At 42.6% G+C, this 18,648-nt stretch overlaps 1 protein-coding gene across 1 annotated transcript in view; it reads right to left on the reverse strand.

Annotated features, from left to right (window-relative positions):
• Window positions 1-636: 636 nt before the first annotated feature.
• The window catches only part of MOB3C (MOB kinase activator 3C), a 50,182-nt gene continuing 32,170 nt past the window's right edge, over window positions 637-18,648 (reverse strand). The window contains exons 3-4 of the mRNA XM_070748950.1: window positions 15,945-16,147; window positions 637-1,160 (exon numbers count right to left, since the gene is read on the reverse strand). Of these exons, the coding sequence (XP_070605051.1) occupies window positions 1,131-1,160; window positions 15,945-16,147 (233 nt within the window). The 3' untranslated portion in view covers window positions 637-1,130. The remainder of the gene's footprint in view (window positions 1,161-15,944; window positions 16,148-18,648) is intronic.

Raw genomic sequence — 18,648 nt, forward strand, 5'->3', positions numbered from 1 at the left:
TTTCTGGCATATTTCCCCACATAGTGTTGTTTGACTTGCTGTTATGAGTAACCTAAAATCAAATGGCTGGTTATTTTAGTGAAGGCATCTAGGCTTTTTTCAATACAGTGTTCCCTCGATTTTCGTGGGTTCAAACTTCGCGGAAAGTCTATACCACAGTTTTTCAAAAATATTAATTAAAAAATACTTTGCGGGTTTTTTCCCTATACCACGGTTTTTCCCACCCGATGACGTCATATGTCATCGCCAAATTTTTGTCTGCCTTTAATAAATATTTTTTTAATAAACTTTAATAAATAAACATGGTGAGTAATAATCTGAATGGTTGCTAAGGGAATGGAAAATTGCAATTTAGGGGTTTAAAGTGTTAAGGGAAGGCTTGTGATACTGTTCAAAGCCAAAGATAGTGTATTTACTTCCGCATCTCTACTTTGCGGAAATTCAACTTTCGTGGGCGGTCTCGGAACGCATCCCCCGTGAAAAGCGAGGGAACACTGGATATACCAGGTGTCAATATATGCATATATTGACACCTAACATATATATATGTTCTGAGAAATATTCCTATTTCCTTATTCATTTGTGCTTTACAGAAAAAAAATAGTTTTCCAATCAAATAATCTCAGTGGTACTACATTTTTCAAAATATTTTGTTATTTATTTATCACATTTCTCTACCATCGATTAAAATGGCATCCCGCTGGGCTGCAAAAAATAAAACTATTTTTAGTTATTTATTAGAAAGATTTATTCACATTTTTGAAGGATCGTCCATGCTTCCTTGAAGTACAAGATAGAATTATAGAAAAAAAATTTGTTCTTTGACAAAGGCAGCACGCTGACATTCTTCCACTTGGAATATTCTCCTAGTTTTCCAGCCATTGTAGATGGGTTATCTGCAGCTTTCGGAGGATGAATGCAAAATAGAACAATATAGAAGGCAAGAATCACAAGGCCACGGTGTCAAAGGAAAATGAAATTACTGAAGTCCATAGAAATTAATTTAAATAGTATTGGAAGCTTACTCTTGAAACTGAAAGTTCCTCAGATTTGTAGAGTTGTCCCCCATAGCATCATCAGAACGCCTTGTCCATATAAATGTTAATCTTGCAACCTTTTCTAACTTATATTTAATGGCAAATCCTTTCTGTCATTTCCTTCTGCAAAAAAATGAAGAGTGAAGAATTAATTAATTAATTAATACATCATATTAGAGTAAATCCTCATTTTTCATGGGGGATGCGTTCCAAGACCACCCGTGAAAAACGAATTTCCGTGAAGTAAAGGAAAGATATTTTTTTAATGTATTTAACCAATATTTGGACTTTTAAAACCCACCCTTTGCATTAAACAGTGATTCTATAATGTTTCTCAGCTGGAACTACATGTGATATCCTACCAGTTTCTTTAATAGAGTACGGTAGTACTGTTGAAGAATTTTATGAATTTTTAATGGATTTAAAATTTCCAATGGATTTAATGGATTTAAGTCCCGTTTGAAAACCCGTGAAGTAGCGAATCCGCAAAAGATGAACCACGAAGTAGTGAGAGATTACTGTATTTGAAAGAAACCCTAAGTCAACTTTTAGAAAAAATAGCCTTGTGTAGACAAATAATACATGTTAGTTAGGTAATAAATAGCTGTACTTTTTTAATGTATTAGATTTGTCTTGTATGCTTTGTTTCTATATTTATTCTGTGAGCCGCCCCAAGTTTTCGGAGAAGGACGGCATACAAATCTAAATAATAATAATATTATTATTAATAATAATAATAGTAGTAGTAGTAGTAGTAGTAGTAGTAGTAATAGTAGTAATGGAACATTAATGCAAGCTTTCAGTTGTTAATTATGTATGATGAAGTTTTTCTTATGTTAAAATAGTTGCACAGCCATTCCTTAAACAAAGTACATCCAAATTTTAACATCTGTTAGGTCATTAACATCTACAAATTTATAATTGTTTCAATATTCACTTATATTATGATTTATTTTTTCTTTTTACCAAATAAGAGATACTCTAGTGCAGTGACGGCAAACCTATGGCACAGGTGCCACAGGGGGCATGCGGAGCCATATCTGCTGGCACTCGAGCCGTTGCCCTAACTCAGCTCCAATATGCATATGTTTGCCGGCCAGCTGATTTTGGGTTGGCACAGAGGCTCTGAGAGTCTGTTTTTGGCTTCCAGACAGCCTCTGAGGGGATGGGAAGAGGGCGTTTTTACCTTTTGCCAGCTCCAGGGAAGAGAATTTCAACCACAATTACACTAGGGCTATCAATTTTTTTATTTATTTTAGTTTATTTATTTATTTTGTCCAATACATAATACAAATTGAAGAGAATAGATATGTAGTAATATAAATAAAGAAAAGAATAGAAGATATGAAAGTATAGGTGAACATATTTGAAAGGAAGAAAAGATAAATGAGATAAAGAGAGACAATTGGACAGGGGACGGAAGGCACACTGGTGCACTTATGCACGCCCCTTACTGACCTCTAAGGAACCTGGAGAGGTCAATCGTGGATAGTCTAAGGGAAAAATGTTGGGGGTTAGGAGTTGACACTACTGAGTCAGGTAAAGAGTTCCACGCTTCGACAATTCGGTTGCTGAAGTCATATTTTTTACAGTCAAGTTTGGAGCAGTTAATATTAAGTTTGAATCTTTTGCGTGCTCTTGTGTTGTTGCGATTGAAGCTGAAGTAGTCATTGACAGGTAGAACGTTGCAGCATATGATCCTGTGGGCAATACTTAGATCGTGTTTTAGGTGACGTAGTTCTAAGCTTTCTAGACCTAGGATTGATAGTCTGCTTTCGTAGGGTATTCTTTTTCGAGTGGAGGAGTGAAGGGCTCTTCTGGTGAAGTATCTTTGAACATTTTCAATAGATACAAACTAAATATAATCTGCTCTAATCTTGATTGTAGAAAATACAACTTCTGCAACAGAGTAGTAAATGTCTGGAATACTTTTACCTGACCATACCTTTTACCTTAAACTGTCTACTGTGGACCTCACATATTTTTTAAGAGGTCCCTAAGGGGGCATGCATAAGGGTACCAGCATGCCTACTGTCCCTCTCCTAAAGTATGTACTCATGTTATGTATTTATGGCTATGCTTTGCTTCTTTGTATCTATTCATTTGTGCCATTTTTTCATGAGCCCTGTTTCCTTTCACTTGTTGACAAATAAAATTAATAAATATTTTTATTATAGTGGGAGGCTGCCTTCAGTCATCCAAACAATTCCAGCACTGTTAAGAGATTTAAGCCAAAAATATCTGGCTCACAAATAATTTCTACCAATTAAGATCAGCTTGACCCAAATTCAGCTGAATATATCAGTGCATATCTGATTTTTAAAAAATCTGAAACTATTTGGTAACTGCATTGTTACTATAAAAAAATAGATTTGTGGATAAATTGCTGTCATTTGCAAATCATTTGAATCAATTATTATTCCCCTGATCACTAATTTTTAGATTGATTCCAGCTTTAACTAAAACCTTTCAGATGAAAGAATTAAAATGCTGAAATGAGACATGGGCTGCAAAAAGAGGAAAAATTGGCAATGATTCTTTGAGTTGTCGTGGTAATAACCAAAAAGCTGATAAAAGCTTGTGTTGTGCTTAAGAATTCAATTTCTACCTTTTTTAAGCTATTTTTCTTTTGCTATCACAAACAAACAAGATATAAGAGGAAAATATACGTAAGGAAAAAGGATAAAATCTACATTCTAACTAATTTCACTGTGACAATAAGAAAGGACATAGCTGTGGGAAATAGCAAGAGAAGTTTCCATCACAGGGAATGAAGTTGGCAGAAGTCTTTCCATGACATTCAAATAGCATAAAGAATTTACAATTTGAAGAAGGAAGCTCATATAATGAACTATATTATCTAATACAGAGGTATCCAATCTTGGCAACTTTACGACTTCTGGCTGGAGAATTCTGGGAGATGAAGTTCCCAAGTCTTAGAGTTGCCAAGGCTGGATTGCTCTGATCTAATAACTGACATGCAAACCAGTCTCATTAAATTATTTCAAATAAATAAAAGGTTTTGGTGTTGCTATTATGATTGCAAATTATAATAGCATACATTTAAACATGCCAACAAGATCATATGCTGCAATGTCCTGCCTGTCGGTGACTACTTCAGCTTCAACCACAACAACACAAGAGCACACAACAGATTTAAACTTAATATTAACCGCTCCAAACTTGACTGTAAAAAATATGACTTCAGTAACCGAGTTGTCGAAGCGTGGAACTCATTACTGGACTCCATAGTGTCATCCCCAAACCCCCAACAATTTACCCTTAGATTATCTATGGTTGACCTATCCAGATTCCTAAGAAGTCAGTAAGGGGCGAGTACAAGTGCACTAGAGTGCCTTCCGTCCCCTGTCCTATTGCTCTCCTATATCTCCTATACCTTTCTTCTATTCCTATATCTCTTCTTCTATTCTTTCATTGATATGTTCTATTACTATATCTTCTTTTCTATTCTTTCTTAGATATATTTTACTATGAGTATCTCCTCTATAACCTTCATCATGTATTTTATATATATATACCCACTAAAACCCTCATTGTGTATTGGACAAAATAAATAGATAAAAAAATAAATAAATTATATCTATCTAAATAAAGATCATCCCAGAATTCTTTTATCCTATATTGTACGATATCGTAATAGCAGCAAGGGGAGCTTACCAGTGAGGATTATCTAAAAATGAACTGTTTTGATGCGCAGTAGTCAGAAAATGCAGAGACCTACGTACAGCACTCATCCCTATTAATAAATCTAAAGTGATCCAACTAAGCAATTGAAACTTCAGTTTGATTAATTGAACTAAATTAGAGAAATGCATATACACATATTAAAAGAGTAGATATATATGTTAATTAAAGATGAGCTTGGGAATTCAGGTACTTCCGAGAAAAAAATTATGCTCATGTTAAAAATTATATTTATTGCCACAAATAGAATACCATTTTCTTTTTCTTCTCATTCATTCCCTCCCTCCTTCCTCTGCGTGTCCCTTTTATATCACACTGGTTTATTTTCTTCAGTGTTTCTTCTTGACACAAACAGTGATACATCTCTGTGACAGACAACTTTGATTATAGGAGGGAACAATCTCCATAGTAACCTGTGTGTTTCCAAGATTGCTGTATTTGTTGGCATTATTGTTGTAACTAAAATCTGTTTTGCAGCAGTAAAATTAATTATTGCTTTCCTGGGAGATGCTTCTCCAAAATTCGTCCTAAGTGGAGAGAATTAAGTGATTCATTTTATACTATGAAGAGAGAAATTTCTGGAAGGATTCAGTAAATTATTCCAAAACTGCCCATGCAAAGAGTAAGGAAAAAGAAAAACTACTGCAAAGAAATGAACTTTTGCATAATGCTGGCAAGCATATTTGGAAAAGTGCCATATCTTGTCTCAGATATAGAAGAACGATGTTTAGCACATCTGTAGATGTTTGAGGAGGTTTCTGCGTCTCAGCCCGTTTCCCATTTATAAAATAGAGTGGTTGCCTGCTCCATTACTGAATTCTATCTGTTTGATTTGCAAAACAGGAAGGAAGGAAGGGAAGGAAAGGAAGGAATGAAGGAAGGGAAGGAAGGGAAGGAAGGGAAGGAAGGAAGGAAAGGAAGGAAGGAAAGGAAGGAAGGGAAGGAAGGAAGGAAGGAAGGAAGGGTATATATGTTGTTACAAATAGCCATCCTGCATTCCCAATACTGTAATAATCCTGGCCCTGCCAGTCTAAATACTGGACTTCATTTCCATTTAACTATTCCTATGTGCTATTTTTAGATTTCAATTTTTTAAAGAGAGATGGAAGCAGTGAAGGGCTACCAAAATTTTTACTACCACACTGTGGGTGTCGCTTATCCATTTTATTTCAACATCTTTCAGTGCAAATTGGGTGCTCTGGGGTAGAGCTCCATTTTCACTACTCTACTGCATTCCCCCCCATCCGGGCAGTAGCCCACCCGTGGATGGAAGTCTCCAGGGGATAAAGTTCCTGATACCCTCAGCATCTCTTATAAATAACTGGCATTACACGAATAAATCAGAAGAGATCCAGAATAAAAAGAAATAAGACTTTGCATTGCGATTAAGTTGTTTCTAAGTAACACCAGTAGGTAAAAACTTTAGAAAAATGTTGAATGAGGCTTTGTTTTAAGCTTCCTTTTCTCTTAGCCCTATTTTTCTGAGCAAGTAGGCCATTCTATATAATTTAAGACTGTTTTTCCGAAGATTTCTCTTCTTTCTATGAGCTTAAAATTTACAACCTTAATTATAGCAGACAATCACTGTTTTGTGATCTATAGTCTAAGTGCCTTTTTAAAAAATAACATTTGTTTTTATTTATCTCCTATGTGAAATGAATTTATCTTCCAGATAAGGGAAGAAGAACTGAAATCTTTAACTACACATCTTTATACAGTGATCCCTCGAGTTTCGCGATCTCGAGTATTGAGAAACGCTATATCGCGAGTTTTCAACCCGGAAGTAAACAACACCATCTGCGCATGCGTGCCTTTTTTTCTATGGCCACGCATGCGTAGATGGTGGAGTTTCCCGCCGGGTAGATAAGCTGCTGGGCGGCTTCCCTGGGTCTTCCCCCTCTTGCCCCGGTAAGACCCCAGCGGCGGCGCGAGCAACGGCGTGGGCGGGCAGGCGGCACGCGCGGGGACACCCCAGCTCTGCTTCCCAGCTGGGAAGCGGCCCCAGCAACGGCGTGGGCGGGCGGTGCGCGCGCGCTTGGGGAAACCCCAGCTCCGCTTCCCAGCGGGGAAGCCGCCCCAGCAACGCGCGCGCGCTTGGGGACATCCCAGCTCCGCTTCCCAGCTGGGAAGCGGCCCCAGCAACGGGGTGGGCAGGCGGGCGGCACGCGCGCGGGGAAACCCCAGGCGCGAGCAACGGGGGTGGGCGGGCGAAGGGCGGGCGGCGGTGGAAGTAAAAACACCATCTGCGCATGCGCAGATGGTGTTTTTACTTCCGCACCGCTACTTCGTGAAAAATCGATCATCGCGAGGGGTCCTGGAACGAAACCCTCGCGATGATCGAGGGACCACTGTATTACAAAACCAGGAGGTTGTATTACAATGTCCCCTTGTTTTTTTCCAGTTTTACCTGTAAATAAACAAATAAACCAATAGGTATCTTCAGACCCTTCACATTTTGGACTGAAACTGTTTCAGTTTCTCCCCTCGAGACACTGCTACAGGCATTGCACGCCAAAATAATTAGACACAAAGATAGTTTCTTCCCCTAATGTCATCACTCTGCTAAACACCTACCAGTAATTCCCACAGCACTATCTTATGCCTAAGGATTTTTAACCATGTAGTAGGCCAATTATGGCGAACCTTTTTTTCCTCAGGTGACAAAAGAGTGTGGGCGTGCGCTATCGCGCACACACAAGTGCCTACACTCATAATTCAATGCCTGGGGAGGACAAAAACATAGAAGTCTGATGGCAGAAAAAGACCTCATGGTCCATCTAGTCTGCCCTTATACTATTTTCTGTATTTTATCTTAGGATGGATATATGTTTATCCCAGGCATGTTTAAATTCAGTTACTGTGGATTTATCTACCACGTCTGCTGGAAGTTTGTTCCAAGGATCTACTACTCTTTCAGTAAAATAATATTTTCTCATGTTGCTTTTGATCTTTCCCCCAACTAACTTCAGATTGTGTCCCCTTGTTCTTGTGTTCACTTTCCTATTAAAAACACTTCCCTCCTGGACCTTATTTAACCCTTTAATATATTTAAATGTTTCGATCATGTCCCCCCTTTTCCTTCTGTCCTCCAGACTATACAGATTGAGTTCATTAAGTCTTTCCTGATACATTTTATGCTTAAGACCTTCCACCATTCTTGTAGCTCGTCTTTGGACCCGTTCAATTTTGTCAATATCTTTTTGTAGGTGAGGTCTCCAGAACTGAACACAGTTTCCCAAACCCCCTGGAGGCTCTCTTGAGGCCAGAAACGGCCTGTCTCCCAATTTCTGGTGGTCCCAGTAGACTCATGTTTCACCCTCACCAGGCTCCATAGGCTTCCCTAAAGCCAGGGGAGGGTAAAAACACCCTCCCCCATCCCCCCAGAGGCTCTCTGGAAGCCAAACACGCCTCCCAGAGCCTCAATGTGAGCCAAAAACCATCTTGGCGGCACATACATGCATGTTGGAGCTGAGCTAGGGCAACGGCTCATGTGCCAGCAGATATGGCTCTGCGTGCCACCTGTGGCATCCGTGCCATGGGTTTACCATCATTGTAGTAGGCTATAGATCTATTATCCTTGTCATCTTTCATCTTTTGTTCTACCTACTCTTATATGTATATTATGATTTATTAATTGTATATTATGATTTATTAATTGTATCTTATGATTTATGATTGTATTTTATGATTTATGATCTGAAACTTATCACTCTGTTGATAGTATGTACATTAAGAGTTTATGCACAAATTCCTTGTGTGTCCAATTACACTTGGCCAAGAAAGGATTCTATTCTATTTGGCAAAACAAATTGTGGGAGTCTTCTCTTTCACAGATTGTATAGATGAAGGACAGTAGTTGAGGTGCCCTGTGGAAGATAGTTGGTGACTATCATAGTACAGTAGAACCCCGACTTACGAGATTAATTGGTTCCGGAAGGAGGCTCGTACGTCGAAAAGCTCGTATGTGGAAACATTGTTTCCCATAGGAAACAATGGAAAAGCGATTAATGCGTGCAAGCCCGAGGGCTGAGGCGGCGGTAGCGGCGGCTGTGGCTGCGGGGAGTCCAGCGCTGCCTGAGCTGTGAAGGTAAGGGCCAGGGAAAAGGGAGCCAGGCTGCTTTTTCTTTCCCGGGGGAGCGGGCGGGAAGGGCGAAGCCTCTAGGCTGATCTTTGCAGGTGGAAAGTGTGGGATCAGGCAGGGCGTAAGGCTGAAAGCCTCATTTTTTTGAGGGGAAAAGACGTCGGCTGAGGGGTGCCCGGTGCTTCCCGGTGAGGAGGAGGAGGAGCTGGGCTCCGGAGGGGCGCACGGGGAAGGGCTTGAGCCGCCACCTTCTCCTTTCCTGCTGCGTCGGTGGCTTCCCTCGCAAAAGACTGCGCCCGGTGCCGGCTGTTTGCCCCCCCCGGCTCTCTCACCTCAGCGAGGGATAAGCAGCACACGAGGCTGCAGCAAGAAACAACAGCAGCAGGAAAGGAGAAGGCGGCGGCTCAAGTCCTTCCCCGGGCACCCCTCCGGAGCCCAGCTCCTCCTCCTCCTCGCCGGGAAGCACCGGGCACCCCTCAGCCAACGTCTTTTCCCCTCAAAAAAATGGGCAGCACTACCGCCGCTGCCGCCGCGGGGAGAGGCGGGCATGTGGGCTGGCGGCATTTGGCTTGGTGAAAAGTCCGGGGGCAGCTCCAGCGACTCCCTTCCCATGGCTGCTGTTGAGGCGGCAGTGAGAAGCCCGGACAACGCCGGAGCGCTGGGCAGCACTACCGCCGCCGCCACCGCGGGGAGAGGCGGGCATGTGAGCTGGCGGCATTGGGCTTGTGGAAAGTCCGGGGGCAGCTCCAGCGACTCCCCTCCCATGGCTGCTGTTGAGGCGGCAGTGAGAAGCCCGGACAACGCCGGAGCGCTGGGCAGCACTACTGCCGCCGCCGCCGCCGCGGGGAGAGGCAGGCATGTGAGCTGGCGGCATTGGGCTTGTGGAAAGTCCGGGGGCAGCTCCAGCGACTCCCCTCCCGTGGCTGCTGTTGAGGCGGCAGCGGCGTCCGCCTCCGGCGCGCGGCTCTCTCTCCATTCTTCTCTTTCCCCCTCTCGGGCTCCGAATGCGGCGGCGGGAAGAGGAAACGAGGCGCAAGGCAGCGCGTCTGCAGGAACGGGTGGTGGGGCGCCGTTGTTGTTCTCACGGCGCAAAGCCACACAGTCCCGGATTGCTTGCTTCCCCAGCCAGCAAGCCGGCTGCCTGGGAAAGCAGCGCATTTGAAAAACGCTTTCCCAGGCAGCCGGCTTCCTGGCCGGGGAAGCAAGCGATCCAGGACTGTGTGGCTTTGCGCCGTGAGGACAACAACGGCGCCCCACCACCCGTTCCTGCAGACGCTCTGCCTTGCGCCTCGTTTCCTCTTCCCGCCGCCGCATTCGGACCCCGAGAGGGGGAAAGAGAAGAATGGAGAGAGAGCCGCGCGCCAGAGGCGGACGCCGCTGCCGCCTCAACAGCAGCCACGGGAGGGGAGTCGCTGGAGCTGCCCCCGGACTTTCCACAAGCCCAATGCCGCCAGCCCACATGCCCGCCTCTCCCCGCGGCAGCGGCGGCGGTAGTGCTGCCCAGCGCTCCGGCGTTCTCTGGGCTTCTCCCGCTACGCGCAGCCCAGCAGCTCGCTCCGGCTGGTGGCGGTGGAGGAAGGCGAATGCGGCTTGGAAGCTGGGAGGGGGGCGGAACGTCTTTGGCCACTTAACTCTTCCTCCGAAAGGAAAGCCTGGAGGCTGCCTCTCTCCTCCCATATTCCGCCCCCCTCCCAGCTTCCAAGCCACATTTGCCTTCCTCCGCCGCCACCAGCATCCAGCTCTTCCTCCGCTTCTTGCTTCTCTACAAAATGACAGCTGGGCGGAGCCTGGCGGCGGCGGAAGAAACACTCGTACCCCGAATTTGGGCTCGTAAGTAGAATCAAAATATCTCTCCCCTCCTAGCTCGCATCTCGAAATGCTCGTATATAGAGCAGCTCGTATGTCGAGGTTCTACTGTATAGAACAGAACAGAATAGAATTTATCACCTACCAGGCTAGGAGGTGAGTCCAGGATGTATAGACAAATAGGGCTTTTGGGAAAGAATGCTCAAAACCTATAAACATTTACTCTAGAATCCCAGCCATACTTCTACATGTGTTGCTTTGATTTGGTTAGCCAGTATTCCCACCTTACACCTGCAAAATTTGCATCAAAACCCCCTTTTAAAGAAATTAAAAAATATTACACATGCACTGTTTACCTCTGTTTCAATTCTCAATTGAGAATTCTTTGGAACAAGTGTGGCAACTTTAAGCCTGGTGGACTTCAACTCCCAGAATTTTGGGAATTGAAGTCCTCCAGGCTTAAGGTTGCCAAGGTTGAAGATCCCTGCTCTGAAAGACCACTGATAATATCCCAGAATAAATGTGTGTTGATTCTGTCATCCATGATGTAGAATAAAGAGCCATTGATGCTCTTTATTTTACATAAACTCCATATATAGTTTTATGTAAAATAATCAGAAAAGAAGGGTCTACTCCAGTGATGGGTCCCACCTGGTAAAGATGGGATCGGCAATTCATTAGCGTTTTTTGATGGGTTCCGGAGGCCGTGCGGTGACCCAACATGTGCGCACACCTCCCCATGAGATTTCACGCGAGGATGCTTGACTTTTTGGCATCATACTGTTTGAACATGTTCAAATCAATCAAAACTTGACATATTTTAATGTTTTTTAAAAAAAATTCTGTTATTTGATACCTTTTCTTTTTACGGAAATTTAAGGAAATTGGTTATAAACTTCTAGAAATGGCAGACCTCTCAGACTTTCAAAGAGGCCAAATTGTTGGTGCTCAAATGGCAGGTGCTAGTGTAACAGAAAGTGCCCGAATGTTTGGCGTTTCAAGAGATAATGTCTCAAAAGTAATGACTGCTTTTGAAAGAGAAGGGAAAACGTCCTCAGCCAAGCAAAGGACTGGTCGAAAGTTGAAGTTGTCTGAGAGAGACCGTCGGACTCTAAAGGGAATTGTTAGAGCAGATCGCAAGACCACAGCTCCTAAAATCACTGCAGACACATACACAAATCTCTGTAGACACATACAGAACCCAGTTTCCACAAAAACTGTTCGAAGGGAGCTTCACAAATCTGGATTCCACGGAAGAGCTGCAAGGTGTTTCCATTTTTTTGTCCACCCCTTGTAGATTCTTCCCAATATTAGAGACTTTTGTCAGAAACAGAATTAATTTGATGGTAATATCAGAATTTGCTTTTTTCGTTGTTGCTTATCTTCATAGGAGGATTCTTGTCAAAGCATTTAAGCTGTTGTTAGCTGTAGATATTTCAGTAACCTTGCACCCCATAATCTTTGAGAAGGAATGAGCTTTGCAACTGCAATATTGTTATAATATTATAATATATGATATTGTTATCATTGTTATAAGAAGATATCCTCATAAGATCTTCAGGGTGAAGGCAAATGTCCCCCACTGAGACTAGAAACAGTTCAAAGATTACATGAATACTACTGGTTCAAGTAGGGTATAGTAACTGAAGGGGGCACAGTGGTTCAGTGGTTAAAGATGCTGAGATTGTCAGCTGGAGCTGAGAGCCTGAGTTCAAGACCTGAGTGGCTTGCAATGGGATGAACTCCTGTTATTTCCCCCAGTTCCTGCCCACCTGACACTTTGGAAACATACAAATGGAAGTAGATAAATAGGTTACACAGTACTGGGTTGCTAGCCAGTACAGGCCATACTGTGTACCGGTAGCAAAAATAGAGCTGCATGCCCCAGCGAGATTTTGCTTCTGTGCATGCACAGAAAGCAAAATCTTGCAAGATGATGTGTGCGCATGTGGGATTTCAGGTATTTTTTTGCTTCCGTGCATGCGCAGAAGCAAAAATTTGCCAAAATCCCACGTGTATGCGCATCCTCTCACGAGGTTTTGCTTTCCGCACATGCGCAGAAGTAAAATCTTGCCGTGTTCCATATGCCTTGGCCACATGTCAAGCTCTCTTTATACCGAAAATGCAAATAAACAGAGCACTCTTTTTGTATAGCAAAGAGCACTTGTCTCCAAACAAACTGGTAATTTGTATAAGTCCCTTATCAGTTCTGAGATACTTAGCTTGCAGCTGTGAGGCAATTCACAGTCCTTCTTCTTGCACAAAGGAAAACACACTTGCCTCTGGTTCAGTTTCTAAGCGGGGAAAACGCAGCCCGCAAAGGTCGAAGTCAGCAAGGCAGGCACGAAACACAATGATCAGATAAACCTCCACAATGGCCAAACCCACAGGCTGCTCTAATAGCCTCACTAATTACCACAGCCCCACCCAACCACAGGTGGCCTCATTTTCTTTGATAATAATCTCTCAGTTGTTGCTGCCTATGCATCGCTCTCCGCATGCGTGGCTGTATCATTAACTCTTGTTCCGAATCCAAGGAGGAGCTAGATAATTGATCTCCTTCTGAGCTGTCTGTCACACTCTCCTCCTCCCTGTCACTCCTGTCTTCTTGGTCAGAGGAGCCTTCATCAGCAGATTCCACTGGGAGCAAAACAGGCCTGCGGCATGTGGATGTCTCCCCCACATCCACAGTCCTTGGGGCAGGAGCTAACCACAACAGTACCCTTGGCTAAGAAATGGAGATGACTATCGCCCTCTAGAGTCAGAGATGACTGAACAGGGCAAACCTTTACTTTTATCTTTATACTAACTGAAAGCTTGCCAGACTTTCTCTATGCCTAGTCTTAAAAATCAATCAAATTCAAGGCAGGATTATTTTGAGTTTCTTTCTCACACCTTCCCTTCCCCAGATCTGAGTTATCTTTTATTTCACCTTTGCTATTCCAAAGTTATTTAAGCATTCCTCTACAAACGAGTAATACAATGTGCATCACAATGTCGTGAGGCAAACTGTGTTCCTTGCATTCTTGTGTGTGATGACATCGTGACTACAAAAAAGGCTGAGTTTGCACAGTACTGTAGTGTCACGACACACATTTCATCATGTCGGCATTCCTGGGCTTAGGAATGGATGCCAATGGATATGTTGCTAATCACATTTCGCTTTGAATCTGGGAACAAGCAGGAGGGATAAAACCCACAATGCAGCTGTGCGTATCTTAGCACCAAAAGGACAAATTCATGTGTCTAAAGAATTGTTTAAAATTGTTCAATTGCTTGAACAATATGATACAAAGAACAAAAAACAATTCCTATTTGGCCAGCCAACAATACTTAGCACAAGTTACTGCCACTTTACAGGAGTATTTTTGGATAAGCTTCCTCTTATTATGCCTTAAGGGAAACAGCAGGAAGGACGGAAGTTATTACAGGTTTTTTCTTTCTTTCTTTCCACCTTCATTGACTTCCTGGGTTTTAATTGCCTTTTAAGGGGAATGATGTAGGGGAAACGCTACATATATAGCCTCGTCTACAAAATTGCTCCCAAACAGCAAATGCCTCATCAGAAAAAAATACATTTCAGCTGGAGTGATCCATTCTGATACAGGCAGGCTCACACATCTTGCTAAATTGAAAAATCTAAAAAAAAAAAATCATATTACAACTTAGTGCAATAAATGAACCCAATAGTTCATAAGTTAATAAGATACAGTTTTGGGCTTCTGCACTGGGTGAGGTTAACCAAATTTGGTTTAGTCAACAAATGATGTTTTGAAATGCATGGTTAAGCATAAGCGTGACAAGTTGCTGGGTTACCTCTAAATAGAGGGATGTCATTCCCTTTAAATCTATTATATGAAGTTGTTATTGTGGAGATAAAATTAAAGTGGTTCCTTTGGAAGCTGTGTTGAGCTTTTGGATGAAAAACACCATATTAATATAATAATTAACAAATAAAAAGTGAAGCTGTACTGCTCTTGAACCTTGATGGGAATAATTTTTTTACTCCTGTGACTTATCACACATGCTTCTTCAGTCTTCAGGCACCTAAGAAGTACACAACTGGGAAGTTTTAGTGCAGCTCTTGAATTATCTATATGTAATTCTAAAGCAAAAATAAATGTATTAAATCCCTGTTCTCTAAAAAATATATGGGAATACAGATGCTTTGGTGATACTCAATTAGAGTTGTCGGTTGTTGTTGTGTAGATGAAATTTCTGCTTTTGGGGTCTCTTTGTTCCATTCTGGATCAGTTTGTCTTGTTCCAAAAGTATATGTTTATCCACCACCATCCCAAATGTCTCCCTGATTTATTTCCCTGTCAGTGCGACATAAAAACTATGTGTCTATGCAGATTATTTGTGCATGACTTAAAATCTAGGAACATGAAAAGCAATAAGCTAAAGGATCCCTGTGTTATTTCTGCATGACTGCTCCCTCCAGCATTCTTTCACCCAAAGAAAACCTTTACTGTTTAGAACAGGGCTGTCAAACTCGCGGGCCGTTGGGAGGATGTATCATGCACTGTCCATGCCCACACCCGGTTTGTTGTGGTTAGCTCTGGCCCAGCTCCTGCCCCATGGAATGTGGAGGTGGATGTGGGGAAAACATCCACATGCCACAGGCCTGTTTTGTTCCAGATAGAATCTGCCGATGAAGTCTCCTCTGATGAAGGAAGTGTGAGTGACAGGGAAGAGGGGAGTTTGGCAGACAGCCCAGGAGGAGATCAATCATCCTTATCATCCCTGGATTCTGAACAAGAACTTATGACGGACCCACGCATGCATAGAGTGATGCATAGGAGAGAACTACTGAAGGATTATTACAGGAGATAAGTGAGGCCACCTGTGGTTGGGTGGGGCTGCTGTAATTAGTGCTACAGATAAAAAGAGCAGTGTGCTGGTTTAGCCTCGTGGAAGTTTATCTGATTCATAGTTTTGTCAAGATCGTGGTTTTGCTGTTTCCCTGTTCAAGACTGTGTGTGGAATTTCTGGACTTTGGAATTGGACTCAATTTCCCAGTTACTGGGTGAGAAATTGGATTGCATTTAACTTGTGCCTTGTGTGTACCAGAAAATCCCTTTGACATTTAAAAAGGGAGTTTTTTTCTGCTTTTCTGTTGATAAAGACCTTTTGTTTTCCTTCTATCATGTGGTGTGTGTCTGTTTGGACTAATTACCCTGTAATTACAGGCGGTTGGGACACGCTGGCAGAACACAGTTTAGCAAAGACGGGAAAAGTCACAATACGTCACGTGATGACAACGCGAGTTTGACGCCCCTGGTTTAGAAGCAAGAAGTATGATTGTTTCTTACCAGTGGTTCTAATTCCCTTTGATCAACCAAACTGAATTCATTGATGAAGTAGTAAAAGTGTTTGTAGCAAGTGTTGACGTGAGCTTCAGCACCAATACCGATGATGCTGTCAAAGTGGTGGATATAAACATGAACGAAAACCCTGAAGAGGCGTGTAAGGATCTTTGTGCAGACCTGCTGGAAGTTCTTGGGGAAAGGTACACCTGCAAAACATAAGAAAAAAAGGAAGGGAAGAGTCTCTCGGCATCTTGAAATCAAACAAATGTGGGAAAGTAAAAGCTTTGGTGACTACTAGTTGTGGCATTCTGTCTGCACCTCCTTCACAACCAAAGTGCTAAAATTTCAGTGACACCAGTGACACAATGGATGCTTTTGAGAAAGGTCTGCTTCCATTGTAGCAATTGTTTGACTTACCAGCATAAATCTGACCCACCTGCATCTTGACATCATAAACCTTACCACTGTCATACTGCAGCTGTGTAAGAAAATGAAGTTGATATGTAGGCGAGTGTGCAGTGGACTTTCGTGCAAACTCCACGAGACAGTGGAGGACAGGGGGGCCTGGTTTGTTGATGGCCCATGGGTTTCCAAAGTGTTGAACACAATTTAGTGTGTGTTGCCTCCCAATACTTTCTTTCAAATTTTTAGTTAAAATTTGGGTTTTTAGTTCATTAATTTTTAGTCCTGCCACTATACCGTAGTTCTCTAAAGTGGCAAGCAATTTTGGGCCCGAATCTAATGGATCCTCTAAAATAAATACGAGGTCATCCGCAAAAGCTTGAAGTTTGTATGTCTCATTTTTACATTTTAGTCCTCTTATCTCATCGTTTTTCCTAATAATTCTAGCTAAAACTTCTAGTGTCAGAATAAAAAGTAAGGGAGAAAGTGGACATCCTTGTTTTGTGCCTTTTTGTATAGATATTTTAGTTGTTACGTCAGCCTCCCAATACTTCATGAATAAATTTATCCATCCTTTTATGTAATCCAAACTTTTGCCCATTTAGACCCACGATGATCAATAGTGGTAATGGTGTCATTCAGAAAGATTTTGCCCACTTAGACTTAGTGTTTCCTGGAGATCTCAGTGATGTTCTCTTAAATGAAGACTATACACACAGGTGAGGGGGGGGGGTCTGGTGTAGTAGTGAAGGCATTGGGCTAGAAATTTATTTATTTATTTGTTTGTTTGTTTGCTTGTTTATTGGATTTATATTCCACCCCTCTCCGAGGTCTCATCGGGAGACCATGAGTTCTAGTCCTCCATTCCTGCATTATAAAGATATACCCAACTTACAAAGAAAGTGGTATCAGAAGCTTTAAGTGGTAGCAATCCTATCGCTGGAGATTCCAGCCATACAGAACCTATGATCTCACTCTGACTTTAACAGATCCAGAAAGTCCACAGGACCTCTCACCCATATCACTGACAATCTCTTAGATTCAAAAGCCCAGTCACTTAGTCCTGGGCAGAGGCATTTAATAATGATCAAGGGCTCAATTTTTGGTTCAAAGCAGTGATGTCTTCTGCACATGTGAAGTATCCTGGGTGGGTGGAGTCGCCCATGTCAGGATTAAGCATATCCTGAGGTAATACCTCAATGCAGTAGGAAGGCCTACGTAGAGAATGCTGAGTCATTCTGAGGCAATTAAGCCTGCAGCAACGTCATCAAGTGAAAAGTATTTAAATATGCAAGAGCTCCCTGCTGGTTGCTCGCTGTTGGTTCGCTCTCTCTGATCTGATCCCACTCTGTGTGAAGTGTGCTGGGAAGTTGCTGTATTGATCTGTTGGTTCCTGTGAGTTATTGTAACTGAGATAGTTGTAGTGAGATACTAGTGTGATGTATGTATACAGTGACGGGCTACTACCACACTGTGAGTGTGGGTTATGCATTTTGTTTCAACATCTTTCAGTGCAAATTGGGTGCTCTGGGGTAGAGCTCCAAATTTTGCTACTGGTACTGCGTTCCTGACCGTACCCGTAGGAGCCCATCACTGTATGTATATAGTAAAGTAGAATACAGTTAGTAGTGCAAATAAGAAGTAAATATATTTTTCCAAGATTTCCTACTGCAGCTGTGTTTTATTGAAGACTTCAATTCCATATCTATTGGTCTGGTGGCTGGCTGGTTGGATCGGTTAGCTGGTGGGCTGGTTTGCTGCTTGGGCTGGCTAGCTTCTGAAAGTGATATCCCACTGCCGCTGCTACCAGTTCGTAGAACCGTACCATACAGGTTAATACCGGTACCATACCGGTAGCAATCCACCGCTGGCTCAAAGGCTCAACTTTGCAGATCTGGGAAGCTAACCAGCTGAGTGCTAACAGAAGAACAGGACTCTGAAGCTACTATTTGATTGGGGGTAGAGGAGTTTTAGTGTTGAGAACAACTTATCAGAAATCCAGCTCTTCCCTGTGGAATATCCTGCATTGCTGTGCTTTTGATCTTTTGATTTATTTTGACCTCATTTATTGCTTCTCCAGTGGATTTGTTATCTGATTGGTAGCTTACTGGTTTCAATGTCTGTTTGACCAAGAAGTACAGTCTGTCCCCAAAGGTACTGCAAAAACACTTTACAAGAGCTGTTTTATTCCAGCTAATTGCAGTAAAACACTGAATTTCCTTATCTATGGCCTGTGGCAGATTCAAGGCTCACTAACTTGCTTCCTGGCAGCCAGCTGTGCTGGCAGAGAGTGCTGTATCATACA

This window comes from Erythrolamprus reginae, chromosome 3 (assembly GCF_031021105.1).
Source record: "Erythrolamprus reginae isolate rEryReg1 chromosome 3, rEryReg1.hap1, whole genome shotgun sequence".
Classification (NCBI taxonomy): Eukaryota; Metazoa; Chordata; class Lepidosauria; order Squamata; family Dipsadidae; genus Erythrolamprus; species Erythrolamprus reginae.